This window comes from Dipteris shenzhenensis, chromosome 15, assembly GCF_047967505.1.
Source record: "Dipteris shenzhenensis isolate YYH24624 ecotype China chromosome 15, Dip_SZ_1.0, whole genome shotgun sequence".
NCBI classification, from domain to species: Eukaryota; Viridiplantae; Streptophyta; class Polypodiopsida; order Gleicheniales; family Dipteridaceae; genus Dipteris; species Dipteris shenzhenensis.
In genome coordinates, this window is record NC_141610.1 from 53,488,196 (window position 1) to 53,502,951 (window position 14,756).

Below are 14,756 nucleotides of genomic sequence, written 5' to 3' on the forward strand. Positions count from 1 at the left end.
GTAATAACAGGGATACAAAGGATGTCTATGAACAAGAAAATTTATGTTATGTAAAAATGAATGCGTGACTATTTTGTATATTTTTATGATAAAGGGATCTAGTTCCAGTGAAAAAAAAAAGTATAAAAGCCATGTTTCCTAAAGGAATACAAATTTTTAAATCTCTTGAAAAACACGCTTGGATAAACTTGCTTATAGGTTTTTGCTCGTAAAATTGACGCATCCGCACACCCGCCTCTATATTATGAAAGGGATATGGAGGCATTGGCCCAAAATAGCACGTGAACCCATAGCCGTTCATCGGTTTCTTGAACTTTGCACCTTGTAATGTGCCCAATAAAAATGTCGCACACAATACGGTCCAGCTCAGTGGTGTTTAAGCTTTCCAAGATGCAAGCCAACACGGGATCGGAATAGTAAAATAGCATGTTGTCTTTGAAATTCTGGACCTTGGAGTGCTGATCCACCCACCTTTTTTGACGTTGTTGTACTGTGTCCGATATGTAGGAGCTTACATGGCGGGCTTCACCCATCTACTGAAGTTGCTCCATCCTATGAGAAAGTGACTGGTTTGGACTTAATAGTTCGGACACATCAATTCGGAGCCTTGGAACTAGGACTCCATTGGGACTACGGCCTCCATACCATAGACAAGCTTGAATGGAGTTACTCCAGTAGCTATCTTATATGCCATTTGGAAAGCTCATAAAGTGGAGTAGAGCTTCTCGTCCCAATGCATCCGATTTTCAGTGACCAACTTCGTCATGATGTTTTGTAGGATCTTATTAGAAGATTCTACCTGTCCATTGGCTTATGGATAATACACAATTGATTTCTTGGAATGATTATATGGCAGGTAATAGTGGGGCATCTAGTCCAGGCATTGTGGAGCATGATAATACATTTGGGCTTGCATATATTGTTGTGCATATTTTGATTTGAGTGTTGCCTTCATCTATACTTGTGTGCACGTGTAGTGAGTGAGATTTGAGAGTAGTGAGGATCCTTGCGAGCACATATTCCATTGCAGGGGTAGCGAGAGGTGTGCTGCCCAGTTTGTGACAATTTATCTAAGCTATAGATGTTCTACTCAAGAAGTCTACTAAAATAACTGAAGGAAGGAGACCCTTTGCTCGGTGTAAGGTGACTCTTGGATCAATCAAGTGTGCCTTTGTCAAGTTTGGTACAAGATGTTGTACAAGACATCTTCCTCGGAAGACCCTACCATCAAAGGAGCTTCCAAGGCTCTCCTAGAGCCAGATCCTTGACAATGAGCTTCCCAACATGGCTATGCTCCGGATCTCTGCCTGGGAAAGAATCATGCTTTTACAATTAATGCTGGCCCAAGTATTCCATGATCCATTCTAGCTTGCTCACAAGAAATTACGCACTACACGCCTCAATTGCCCTATGGACCCCCTATGAAAGCACCAGCAAGACGGCTAAGCCACACGTCTGATATGCTTCCTCCTTTCAAGAAAATCCAAGCTTAAGTTTGAGGGACATTTCCAAATACTTCGACTTTTGTAAGGTTCTGGGGTTTGCTACGATTTCTGGGCTTTGCTTCAATGCTTTGGCATAGTCCTTAATACATGTCAATTAACTGTACTACATTCTTTAACTCTAGGCTATTTGACCTGAGTATCTTACCTCTACGATACTTTTTAATTAATAAATACTGTTCTACGTAAGTACCTTTCTCGTATATATGTAAGTGCTTGTCTGAGATTTTGCATGATAGTGTGATGTCAGTGCAGTTCGTCCATATATGTGGACAGCAAGTGCAGTCCTGAACTTAGTTTCAGATCTGTTTCAGGAGCTGAAGTTTGTCTTTCCAAATGCACAAAGGATCAACCGAGGTGGTCAGGTATGTCCCAAGCTTTGAGTGTTCAAAGTATCTTTTTCAGTCGGAATTTGAGTTATTGTTTCTTTTATTTCAAGTTCTACTTTGGGAATGCCAACGTGCTTTTTTTCTTGACAGTACTCTTGATAAACCAATTTAATTGCTACATATTTTTCCAAAATCCTAACAGATGTTCTTGATGTAAGGGAACTTCTCGTATTTTACTCTTGAGGGAAGAGAAATCAGGTGATTAGATGCCTCACTGGCAAAGTGGAAGTCAACTTGGCTTGTACCACTTTAGTTGTATAGTTGGATGTGAATTTGATATAAGTATTAGCATGCTTCCTATTTTTGCATTCAGGTCTGCAGGTTGCTCAGAAATGCTACTTTATGACCACATAGAGAGATCTTAAGATTCATATTTAAATCTTTCCTTTTCAAAGTCCTGTCACATACTCAGAAGGTATAAAAAGACCTTATATTTACCCTATACATCAATCCTGTATTTTTGCTTCAACCTGGATAGTGACAAAGTCAATCTGCATGATTAAAACTGTAGACATCATAAAGGGGGTATTGACTGTCCTTCTTCCAGAGGTCCCGTGATTAGGCATTGAGACCTTCAACTGAATTGCAAGGTCTTTAATTCGATTGTTTCATTTCTCAGCTCCTTGGGCAGCTGATTTGTCTTATCATTTTTTGTTTAGTTATAAGTCATGGCAGCTGCCTGAGCATCTATCAGCCAAGTTCATTTATTGCCCCCTGGTTTTTTCTGCTTTGTTTCTCCTTTCTGGCTACCATCTTCCTCCGCCAACTCTGTTCTTTAGGCCTCCCTCTGCTTCCCCTTGTTGTGTATGACTACAGGCTTATGTCTTTACCTACCAGCCTCCAAGTTTCTTGCTCCTTTAGAGGATTACAGTCTTTCAGCTTGCATGAGACTCATACACACTGGGGAGATCAGATGTTAATGTGCAAAAGTAATGGTTTTATACATTGGACTTTTGTAATAACTTATTGGTTTTTCTATTTTATTCTGTAGGCTCAATATCCTCAAACCCTATTGACTACTGAAGCCTGAAATAAAGTAGCAGCAGTAATATCCTCGCAACTGTGTTTTTAAAAGAGTTGAAACTTCATCAGTATCAGTATTATTTAAAGCTTCCAGTTATGAAATTACATCCAATTTGTACTGCCACCAATTCCAATGAAAATTTATCCACAGTGTGACTTTCCATTCTTACCGTCACTTGCAGCATCAAGCTATTCTCAAGGTTAGCTTCAAAGTTAATGACCTAGCTGAAATGATTTTGGAATATCCTTGTTTGTCGGCCTGACAAAGGAGAGAGAGCTACCAAGATGGTACTTGACGACCCTAGAGGATTCAGGAGTCACAGACATTTGAGAGAGCAGTTTGGAGGTAAGGAGGTCTCAGGGGAAAGCGCCAGCTGGAACTATGCGGTGGAGCATTGATGCTCCAACATGTCCCCGCTCCCAACTAAGCCCCTTCGTGAGGATCTCTTTAAGCATTTGTCTTGGTTGGACAATGCTGTACGATGTGAGATAACACCACATAACTTCATCCATTGCACCTTTCCATATCAAGCTGCCTGTTACTTTTCAGATTTTGACCCAGCATGGACGTTCATTTATATTATAGGAAAACGCTGCTTGCATTTTTCCTGCTGCATGCGCTCTAGAAATTTTTGGATATATTACAAAGCTTTGGATTTGGTATTATGGTGCTGTGGTTCCAATTTACTTGTACACCAAGATGTTGGTGCAAAGACGGACATCTTTTTGCTTAGAGTTTTTGAATAAGAAAAAGCAGGAACATATTTGGATGCAGCTAGTAGCAGTAAGCACGTGCTAATGATGTTTCCAGGTCATATCAGAGATTGTTGAGGCATGTCGAGCCAACGACTTCACAGACATAGTAATGGTACACGAGCATCGTGGTGAGCCAGATGGCCTGATTGTTTGTCACTTGCCCTTTGGACCTACTGCGTATTTTGGCCTACTTAATGTGGTAACTACCCTTCTCAATGCAAGGACCATCTATAAATGGATCTTCCGATTCTTTGTTGTCTAGCTATCATTGCACAATTGAAAATCTTACCCTTTATGTCTCAACAATGTGTTTTTTGACCTTGCACGGTTTCTGATGGAACACATATGTTATGTATAGGTTACAAGGCACGACATCAAGGATAAGAAGGCACTTGGAACTATGTCTGAAGCATATCCACATCTTATCTTTAACAATTTCAATACGAAGGTGAGTACTCTGATTGTTTGGATTTGTATTTACATGCCACGGACATCCTTGACCAAATTGACAAGTGCTTTCAGGGGGTAGAACTCAATTGTTATCTTTCCTCAATTAGATTTTGATTAGCATATTCTGTTTGGCCTCATAGTTAGGTGTACGGACAACAAATATATTGAAGCATTTGTTTCCAGTTCCCAAGACCGACTCAAAGCGCATCATAACTTTTGCAAATCAGGCTGATTACATCTCATTCAGGTAGTTTTGGTGGCTATTTACAATTTCTGCGTTTGTTATAGAATGTGCTTTTAGTGCTCGGTATATTGGTTTTGGTTTGCATTTCTTTTATGTTAAAGTAAATGTTTGCTTTTAATTGTGCTATATGTTCTTGGAGAACCAGAATGAAATTAGAGTCCCTTCTCTTTCCTTTACAAAGCTTGCCCTGCTTATGCTTTGGTGGTCACTTTTTCATATTTCAAGGTACAACAATTCACTTCATAGAAGAGATTTCCCAGTGCTGAGGTAGAATAAAAACGAGAGAAACTAGTCATGCTACGTGTGATGAGACCAATGTTGTGAACACATGTATATCTACATTTTATGGATGATTGTCGACTTGTCTCTCATGTTATGGACAAGTAATGGTTTCTAATGATTGAGGCTATACAGCTCTTGGGACTCCTTACCGGAAGAGAAGCATAGTTTAATTCAAGAATTTTCAAATGTAGTTATTGTCACATGATGCAGAATGAAAACAAGACTGTTTGAGGGTGTTACTCTAGTCTTAACGAACAAAATTCCACATGAATCGTAACCTAGCAGTTATCCTTGAGGTGCCATGTGTCCTCCAATGGACCTTAGTATTCTATCCTATATTTGGCCCTTCTCTATGCAGCCTTGGTTTATCCCCTACAGCCCTCATGGCCCAAGCCTTCTAATTATACCAATGCAAACATTGTCAATCCCTAATGGTTCCCACCTTACTGTGATCCGTATCCATGATCTGGGATTACAAAGCATTCCCTTCCTTAAAAAATGTTTACGTCTTGGAAAACAAATTGCAAAGCCTCCTTCTGGAGATGGCTTACCTCCTCCCAACTTTCTTCTTGTTTGTTTGTCCACTTGACCAGATATTCTAGATATTCTGTATGTCTTGTTCTCTTCTTTTCTTTTGATCAAGAATTCACATACAAGGTTATCACCTAGTTTTTGTTCATGTCTACTTACTATGTATAACTAAATATACTCTCTACATCCTTTTGATAGAGCTAGTTTATTACCAAGTCATAGTCACCACAAAAGGCGTTTTGGGCATCTAAAACGTGTAGAAATGTTTTTGCCCTACAAAACGCCCGAAATTGACCATTTTTTTTCAAAACCCCAAAATTAGGGTTATTGGTCAAAATTAAGGTTTAGGACGAGGACTTGAAGGGATGGATTGGTTTAAGTATCATTCATTTGCGTCTTTCTATTCCTAGGACACATCATCCGATTTAGGTAACAGTGTAGACTCCTATTGAGTGTGCTAGCATGGGTCTTGGAGTAGGCACTAGCAGCTAGCTCGAGTGTACATTTTACTCTATTCACTGTAGCCTATTATCATTCCCTGACTTGTTTTATTCAGGAGTCGTGACTGACTTACAAGCTACTTGCCACTTGTACTTTGTGACTTCAAACTTGTTATTTTCAAGATTGATGATTTGCATGTCCACATTACCTTTTTCATATATATATATGTAACATGTTTGGTTCAAAGTTAAAACTTCCATCTTAAAAGTTGAGAACAAAAGCAATAAAGTTTGTTAACGTCTATGAAAACCGAAGGGTCTATGAGATTGAAAAGAACCCATTTACAATCAAAGATAAGGGGTGGGGCCACAAAAAATGGGCACCCATACCACTCTGAGACAAGACAATAAACAAATACATCATGGTGTTGTTGCGAGAGAAACCTAAAACGTGAAGGGCAATGATGGGATGTCCTTGCTATCGGTTGCCCAATTAGCTATCCATCCTGGTGATTGGACCTATGTATGTTGTCTGTGGGACTAACTCCACCGTCAGCTGAGTATGGACAAGGTGATCTCGTCTACTAGTTGCTCTGGATCTAGCAAGGAATGGCAACATCGAGGAAGAAAATTAGTGATGGATTGTTGTTGTCTAGACTTTCCGAGTCTCTCCCTCCTCACATGTAGCTGTTGTCTGACAAGTGCCGCTTTCACTCTCGTGGTTGTCTCCCCACGTCAAAGAGTAGGGAGGAGATATTTGCAGTGCTCATGTGGGTGTCCACTAGAGGTCGAGGTTGTCGGGCTGTGCCCTCTGGCTCTCTACGACATTTGGTCCTTGGTTCGGGTCACTGGGAAAAGGTCCAAGAGTCCTTGGACTAGGCTCTTATGGTCCCTCTTGTGCTCTTGTTTGAGCTCATATGAGCTAATCTCTATGTCTTTGGGCTTGGAGGAGGAAAAATGCCATGCATCGCTAATCAGGGTGTGCGAGAAACTCTTTGAGTGGGCCAAGACCGTTGTTGAAAAGATAGTGATGCCTCTGAGTTACCTTTTGGTTTTGCAGACGTTAATACATCCTTCTTTCTTTTTTCCTCTCTGTCCCAATCTCTCTCTCTCTCTCTCTCTCTCTCTCTCTCTCTCTCTCTCCTCCTCGATCCACAGCATCCGTCGTAGGCCCGTCCTTCCGTCGATCCACAGCGTCCTCCGTCGTAGCCCCTTCCGTCGTAGGCCCGTCCGTCGTAGCCCCTTCCGGGCGCCGTAGCCCCTTCCGTCCGTCGCAGCCCCTTCTGGTCGTCACAGCCCCTTCTGTCCGTCGTAGCCCCTTCCGGGCGTCGCAGCTTCCCGTTTGTCGTTAGCCTCTCTCTTTTTGTTGTAGCCTCCCGTTTTTTGTTGTAACCTCCTGTCCGTCATAGCCTCAGCCAACGCGTAGGCATGTTCAGCAGCTCGCTGACCTGCCCGCCCTCGCCCTAGCTCTTGGGAGTATAGCCCCTCGCTGTAGATCTCCTGTCAGCTTCGCCGTCGATTCTGAAACCACGAGAAGACTCACCAGGAGAATCATGACATCAGCCTAGGAAGCGACCTCCAATTTCTACGAATCAAGATAGCTGCCAATAGCTACGCGACCAGCCTCAGTCAGCATCGACAATCAGCTAGCTCGACACTCAGATTTGATCGTCTACAGAATACAAACACGCAGGAATGTTTTTTTCTTTCTTCCCAAGAAACAGAGTGCATATTCTTCCTTGCTAGATTGGTGGAAGTGGACCGCCTTCTTTTCCAGGAAACATGGGGTCATTTCAGACCCCTTTCAAGTTGAACAAACACCCATGCCTGACTACTCCTTTTGGGAAAGTGTATGGCACCAAGAACAGCAAGAAAATAGATATGCTTATGAATATGTTCATCGAGCTACAGGCTGAGAATTTCCAACTCCAAAAAACTGTCATGCAACTGCAAAAAAGAGTGGATGCCTTAGAGAACACAGTGGATAATGGATGCCAACAGATGCAAAAGTTTATGCAAGCCAAGCCTGTCGAAAGGGATGCAAAGAATGTACAAGAAGGGAAGAAATGGACTGAAATAGTGTCTAAGAAAGATGCCAGTGCAGCACATGTTGAAGAACCATCAAAACCAGCTCAAACACCGTCACGTCCATCAACCACAAACCAAGAAGATGCCCATGAATAGAGAGAAAGAGATAAGAGATCTCAAAACATTGTTATCCGTGGTCTACCAGAGATGGATAAGGAAACCCCTCTAGCTCTAGCCAAGGAGGTGACTGAATTTTTTTCAGAACACTTTGCGATGCCTGAAGTGACTGTATATGCAGCCCATCGTGTAGGGAAAGCACAAGAGGACAAACCCAATAAAAGGGCTATTGTGTGCACTGTAGCAGATCCACGGAAAAGGGAGATTATCCTGGATAGCAGTAAAGTGTATCTTAAAGGCACACCTTTCTATGTCAGTGAAGACCGCACCCCAAAACAGCAGGAAGTGCGAAGAAAGCAATACATGGAAAGACAAATGAGACAAGGAAAGCTGCCCCAAACACAAGATGGGGATCAAAATGTGAAATAGTGGCTCGCAACCCATGGGACACACAAATGCTTACAAGTTATGTTTTGGAATTGTAGGGGCTTCCCTTGGCATAAAGGGATAAGCATAAATGCCTTCATTCAGGATGCATACATCATCCTTTTAGGAGAAACCTGGGAAAGTGAAACATGCAGGATCCCAGAGATACCGGGATATGTGGTGCACTCAATATACCAACGGCAAGTGGGGAAAAGAGGGCAAGGAGGTGTTGCATGCATGATACAGGAACACATGGCAGAAAAAGTCAGCCTTCATAAAGTGGACAAATACAAAAGATACATGTGGCTGAAAATAGAACTTGGCAAATGCCCTGTCTTTCTCGCAGATTGCTACATACCTCACCATGAGTCACCCTTTTACAGTAGACACGGAGTGGACCCTAGTGCTGCGTTTGAAGCACTATGTCTTGATGTGGCTGAACTCAGAGAAAAGGGCCAAGTCATAGTCATGGGAGACCTTAACGCAAGAATTGGTCAACTACAGTTTCAGCCCATTACGCATGATGAAATGGATAAAGAAGCAGTCACAGAAGCGGACATCATGTGGCAGAGAGGATCCGGGGACGACACCATCAACACACAAGGTAGAGCACTCCGATGCACGATTAATGGGCTGCACATGCCAGTCTTGAATGGACTGCAACTATTCCCTAACACCCACAAGATGACGTGTCTCTCAGCCAGCGGAGGACAGAGTGTGCTAGATTATGCCTTGGTACATGTGGATACTATACCCATTATCAAAAGCTTCAACATAGGGATGAAATATCCGGAATCGGACCATCTCCCAATATGGATGGATCTTGACATACACCTTGAACATAGGGAGCAGAAATTTTCAGCACATGCAGGAGGTTTCAAAGTAGACCCAGACAAACACCAAGTTTATGCAGACACTTTGGATGCAAAGCTGAGAGCAATAACCAACCCCGCATGGACAGCCTTGCAGGAAGCAATACTTGCCTCAGCCACGCAAACATTTGGAGCAGCAACTACAAGAAAAAAGAAACAGGTCAAAGGCCTACCACACAAGAAATGGTATGACGAGGAATGCAAACAACTACGCCAAGAGCTGAAATACATACTGGATGCAGATAGGCATAAACAACTGGAGAAGACATACAATGCCCTCACAAGGAAAAAGAAAAGAAAATATATTTTGGAAAGAGAGAAATCTGATTTGGTCACTTTCATAAAAAATCCAAGAAAGGGCTGGAAACAAGTGAAAGGCGACGGAAACAGGTCATAGGGGATATATTAGATGCAACCATGCTTAATTATGTTACCAAGTTGTACAATCATGCACTTGCTACTGAAATGGGGAAGGAGGATCTATCGGTGACATGCACTAGTCCTTTCACCTTCGAAGACATTGAAGTTGGACTAAAGAAGATGGCTAATGGTAAAGCATCAGATCACATGAAGATACAGGTGGAATTTGTGAAATGGACAGGAGACCGAGCAAGAACATGGCTCTCACACATCCTAACACATGCTCTACACCATGGTTTCCCTCAAGAATGGCAAGAAAATTGGGTCCAGCCTTTACACAAAGGTGGAGACAAAAATTCAGTCACAAATTACAGAACTATAATGGTCAGCTCTACATTGGCCAAGCTCTTCAGTAGAGTGCTTGAAATGAAATCCAGCTCATGGGCAGAAGAGGCACAGAAAAGAGCCACCGGACAGGCAGGCTTTCGCAAGGAGCACAGGACAGCCGACCACCTTATTACCTTAAGGGTCCTCATGGATGAATGCAGATTGAGAGGACGCACTCTATTTTGTTGTTTTGTGGATTTCAAGAAAGCATTTGACACAGTTCCAAGAGGAGGATTATGGAAGAGAATGCAATAAATAGGAGTCCCTTTGGCCTTAAGGGTAGGCATCTCTCGCATCTATGAAAAGGTATTATGCCGACTCAAACAAACACAAGGTATGTCTGATGTATTTGAAAGCAATATGGGAGTGAAGCAAGGCTGCCCTCTAGCGCCTACCTTGTTCGGAATATGCATTGACCAACTGGAGGAACTCATCAATGAATTTGCAGTAGAGAAAGGGTTGCAAGGACCGCAATTGGGGCTTTGGACAGTGCTATTGTTGTTATACGCAGACGATGTCGTTCTTTTTGCATACGATCCGGAATCTATGCACAAACTTTTACAAGTGCTTAAGACTTTTTGTAGGGAAAGCGAGCTGCAAGTAAATGTCGGAAAAACAAAGATGATGGCAGTCTGTACCAATCAGCCAGAACATCTCCCCTGAGATCACCTTTGAGGGACAGATCATTGAGTATGTCAGCACCTTCAAATACTTAGCGGTTGATATCCCGGCAGATCACAGATGGTAGCAATGTATGCATAGAAGGATGGACACTGGTTGGGGGAAGTACTACCAGCTTGAGAATGATTGTAGGCACACCGACACTAGGAACTGGAAAATTCGAAATATATTGTTTGATGCATATGTAGTGCAGACAGTATTATATGGAGTGGAAGTATGGGGAGGCAGCATTTCAGCCTCTACATGGAATGATATTGAGAAAATGCAAAAAGCTTTCCTAAGGAGACACCTTGGTGTCAAACCCACTACTCCATACTCAATACTTCTGTTGGAAACGGGAAGGAGACCGATTGAATTTCATGCATTGATTAGAGTTATGCAATACCTAATAGAGGTGCAACAAATGCAACCTGATAGGCTGCCTCATAAAGCATGGAATGCCAGCACAAAGCTTCAAAAGAACTACAAAAGTAAGGTCATCTGCACAGGATGGGCAACCGACATAAGAAAATGGTTCAGCAGATGGAAAGTGGAAGCATATTTGATCATGCCGCCTGAAAAGGTCAACATGCAAGAGTTTCAACTATCTTTACTGAGCACTTTGCGGAATCACTGGTTGACAAGTGAAAAGAGGGTAAAGCTGGAATATTACCAAGACAACATAAATCCCACATGTTGGTCTACATACATGTCCATAGAGACTCATGCTCAGTCTTATATTAGCACACCTATCCCCCTTCTATATCGCAGAAACATCGCCAGGTTCCGTACCAGATCTCATACATTTGCCATTGAGCAGGGAGCTTGGATACACCAGCCTAGACATGCCAGAGTCTGTACCCTTTGTGACATGCAGACAGTTGAGACGGAGGCACATGTAGCTAAACAGTGCCCCCGATATGCACATATCAGGGAGGACTACTAGCAGATACTGGGGGACTCCGCTAAGTTGACATCAGTTCTCTCCACTGCCTCTCCGGCAGCATTGGGATCTTTTGTCACTCGTCTTTTTACCTGTCATCAGGAACTCATAGACTCTTGACCCCTCTCCTTGAGGAGACTCTTTTTACATTGTATCGAGACGGGTCCCATAGGTCATTTTTGGCCCCCTGAGGACGCTAATAAATTCTACTTCTACTTCTACTTCTCTCTCTCTCTCTCTCTCTAAGGATTGAGGCAGGGAGAGCAGCGGGTATACCTAGAGAGTAGCGGATCTGCACGCTATGTACGCTGGGGGCGGTTGAGACAGAGGAGCATTTTCTTTGTGTTTGCCCAGCCTACTACGAGATTCGAGGATGCTACCACTGTCTCTACCTAGAGGGGAATGGCTTCGGTCCTTTGTCACGACTGATCCATTTCCATGACCAAGTCTGTATCGGACTTTATCTGATGGAGATGCGGCGACACAGGGAGGCGCTTCTACGACAGATCAGAGAGCAACAGGGGGTGGTTAGACCACTACAGGATATAGAGGGTGACCGGGCACAGCGGCACATCACAAACTTCTATACATTTGAGTCAGCCTGCGGACATAGTGGAGTGGAGGTAGAGGAGCTAGCCGATATGAGAGTAGTCTGGATGACTAGCCTGCACAATACCGCTGAGAGAGGGACACAGAGGCCACATGTGCGACAGAGAGCCCCCAGAGTACACTCTATTGAGGTCCGTCCTATCACAGCTTTTCTCAGAGGAGACCGACATCACTCTAGACGTAGCCCAGATGGTCCACAGAGCGAGGAGACCGTGCCCCCCACCGGAGCACGAGATAGCTTGACAGACGCAGATACGAGATATTTTTGCAGCCCACCAAAGAGCCATGATTGTACCAAGGTTCGGTTTCGCCCGAGCGCTTGGATAGATTGATTGATATGATATGATTATGATTATGATTCTGTTAGCATAGATTAGTACTCAGCAAGGGTCCTAGCGTACCCTTTGCTTCAGCCCACTGAGGCTTGTATGAGCTTGCTTTTCTGTGCACTTTGTCCGATTGGCCCGTGAGGTCTCCCATGGACGTTAATATATCTTTCTTTCTTTTCTTTCTTTCCCATGGAGACTGAGACGCACGGCACACCTTGACGGGCGCTAGCGTCCCATCATCGGCTATGCACCGGCTAGGGCGACATGACATACGGAGGATTCTGCTCCGCTCCAGTGCTTTTCTTTTCTTTTCATTGTTACATCCAGATGTATTTGATTATGTATGATCAGACTTAGGGTTCAGCACGGGTGATGATGCTCGTTTCGGTAGCTCCACCCTTACTGTGATTTGTATTAGGTTTTCTTTCAGTCTCATAGACCCATTGGTCTTCCGAAGACTCTAATAAAATTTCTTTCTTTCTTTCTTTCTCTCACACACACACACACATCTAAGGCCACTCCTTGGGAGGATCCGGAGGTGTGGCTGTTCTCTTTAGATCACATTTGAGGCCACTCCTCTCTATGATACGAAGGGAGGAGCATGCACGGCACATGTGGATTGTGGTCCAGTTTCCAGACACATAGCTGACCTTCATTGCAATATGTTACTTTCCCCGAGACACATCATCTTATGCGCGAGAGGTCACCACGGATGGGCACAGTCCGCATGAGACTATTCATGATGATATCACATAGTTTTCCAGACACGGGACACTCTTCTTCTTGATGACTTCAATGCATGTACTGGGAACAGACAGGTGGGCTTGTTAGATTTTGAAGAGTATTCCCTCATAGTACTGGAGAGGGATGAAGTAGAGCTGGGATCGTGAGGCAATCGGCAGATGCAGATGCCCCGGTGACAGCATACGGGAGACATTTACTCGAGCTGGGGGCTATACATGACTTGATCATATTTAGCAGTCTCCGAAGATGGCCATCATTTGGTGGACTCACTTGTTTCTGAAATACTAACTCTCTCGTGGAACCTCACGCTCATAATTTATTGTAGAAACACTCTCATAAGAGCTCTCTCTCTCTCTCTCTCTCTCTCTCTCTCTCGCGCAGAAACATCGCCAGGTTCCGTACCAGATCTCATACATTTGCCATTGAGCAGGGAGCTTGGATACACTAGCCTAGACATGCTAGAGTCTGTACCCTTTGTGACATGCAGACAGTTGAGATGGAGGCACATGTAGCTCTACAGTGCCCCCGATATGCACATATCAGGGAGGACTACCATGGGGACTCCGCTAAGTTGACATCAGTTCTCTCCACTGCCTCTCCGGCAGCATTGGGATCTTTTGTCACTCGTCTTTTTACCTGTCGTCAGGAACTCGTAGACTCCTGACCTCTCTCCTTGAGGAGACTCTTTTTACATTGTATCGAGACGGGTCCCATGGGTCATTTTTGGCCCCTTGAGGACGCTAATAAACTCTCTTTCTTTCTTTCTTTCTCTCTCTCTCTCTCTCTCTCTCTCTCTCTCTCTCCACACACCTAGGGCCCAGGACAACATGTCGGGTTGGACCCCCCCGAAGGTATTTTATTTCTTGAAGAGAGAATCTGTTACAAGAGTTCAGCGTGGAAGCTGTACATATCAAAAAATCCAACGTAGAATGAATCATTACATGAGCTCTAAGGCTCCCCTTCTTGGCAACAAGCCACTTGTCAAATTTCTACACTACTTTCCCAATTACATGCCACTAAGGGCAACTCTGGAGTCTTCGAAGCAGTTGGTCACGCGAACTGCCTCCTAGACTCTTGTTAAGCTCTTGTAGCGCTTAGGAAAATAACCCTTCCTAGTACCTGCAACAATTAATTAAAGCGCACCACCATGGCACCCATTAATTGATAGTGCTTTGCATGCAAACAACACATTGTGGACTAGTTTTAGTCACGGTGGGCGTCCCCATTGAACACATGTGCACACATAACAAATATGAAAAAATATATTTATTCTCTGGTTGACCGAAGTCAACGCTCTTGATCATAATTAAGGAGCTTTGACCAAGGGTCGAGGTGCCTTAATTATAGCCAAGTCTCTCCAACCCATCTGGCTTCCGTTTGACCTTGAAAACCCATCGTGTGCCAATGGCATGTTTACCCGGTGGCAAGTCTACAACATCCCAAGTCTGATTTTTTTCAATGGGCTGCAACTCATCGTGCATGGCATTCATCCAATGCACATTATCCTTTGCCTCTTCGAATGTGGCAGGCTCCTCCTCATCAAGAAGAGTACCTGCATATGCTGATTCCACTGAATTAGCACCTTCCATGTGCCTTGCTGCACTGCGAGTCCTGCCAGGTAACGGAGCATCAATTTTACTCTCCCTGAGAGTCTGTAACAGCCA

General features: G+C 43.7%; 1 protein-coding gene across 1 annotated transcript in view; it reads left to right on the forward strand.

The window, feature by feature from the left end:
- Nucleotides 1–14,756, forward strand: part of IMP4 (Ribosomal RNA processing Brix domain protein) — a 106,502-nt gene that overhangs the window by 30,124 nt on the left and 61,622 nt on the right. The window contains exons 4-7 of the mRNA XM_087385901.1: nt 1,817–1,867; nt 3,726–3,869; nt 4,029–4,118; nt 4,261–4,367. Of these exons, the coding sequence (XP_087242027.1) occupies nt 1,817–1,867; nt 3,726–3,869; nt 4,029–4,118; nt 4,261–4,367 (392 nt within the window). The remainder of the gene's footprint in view (nt 1–1,816; nt 1,868–3,725; nt 3,870–4,028; nt 4,119–4,260; nt 4,368–14,756) is intronic.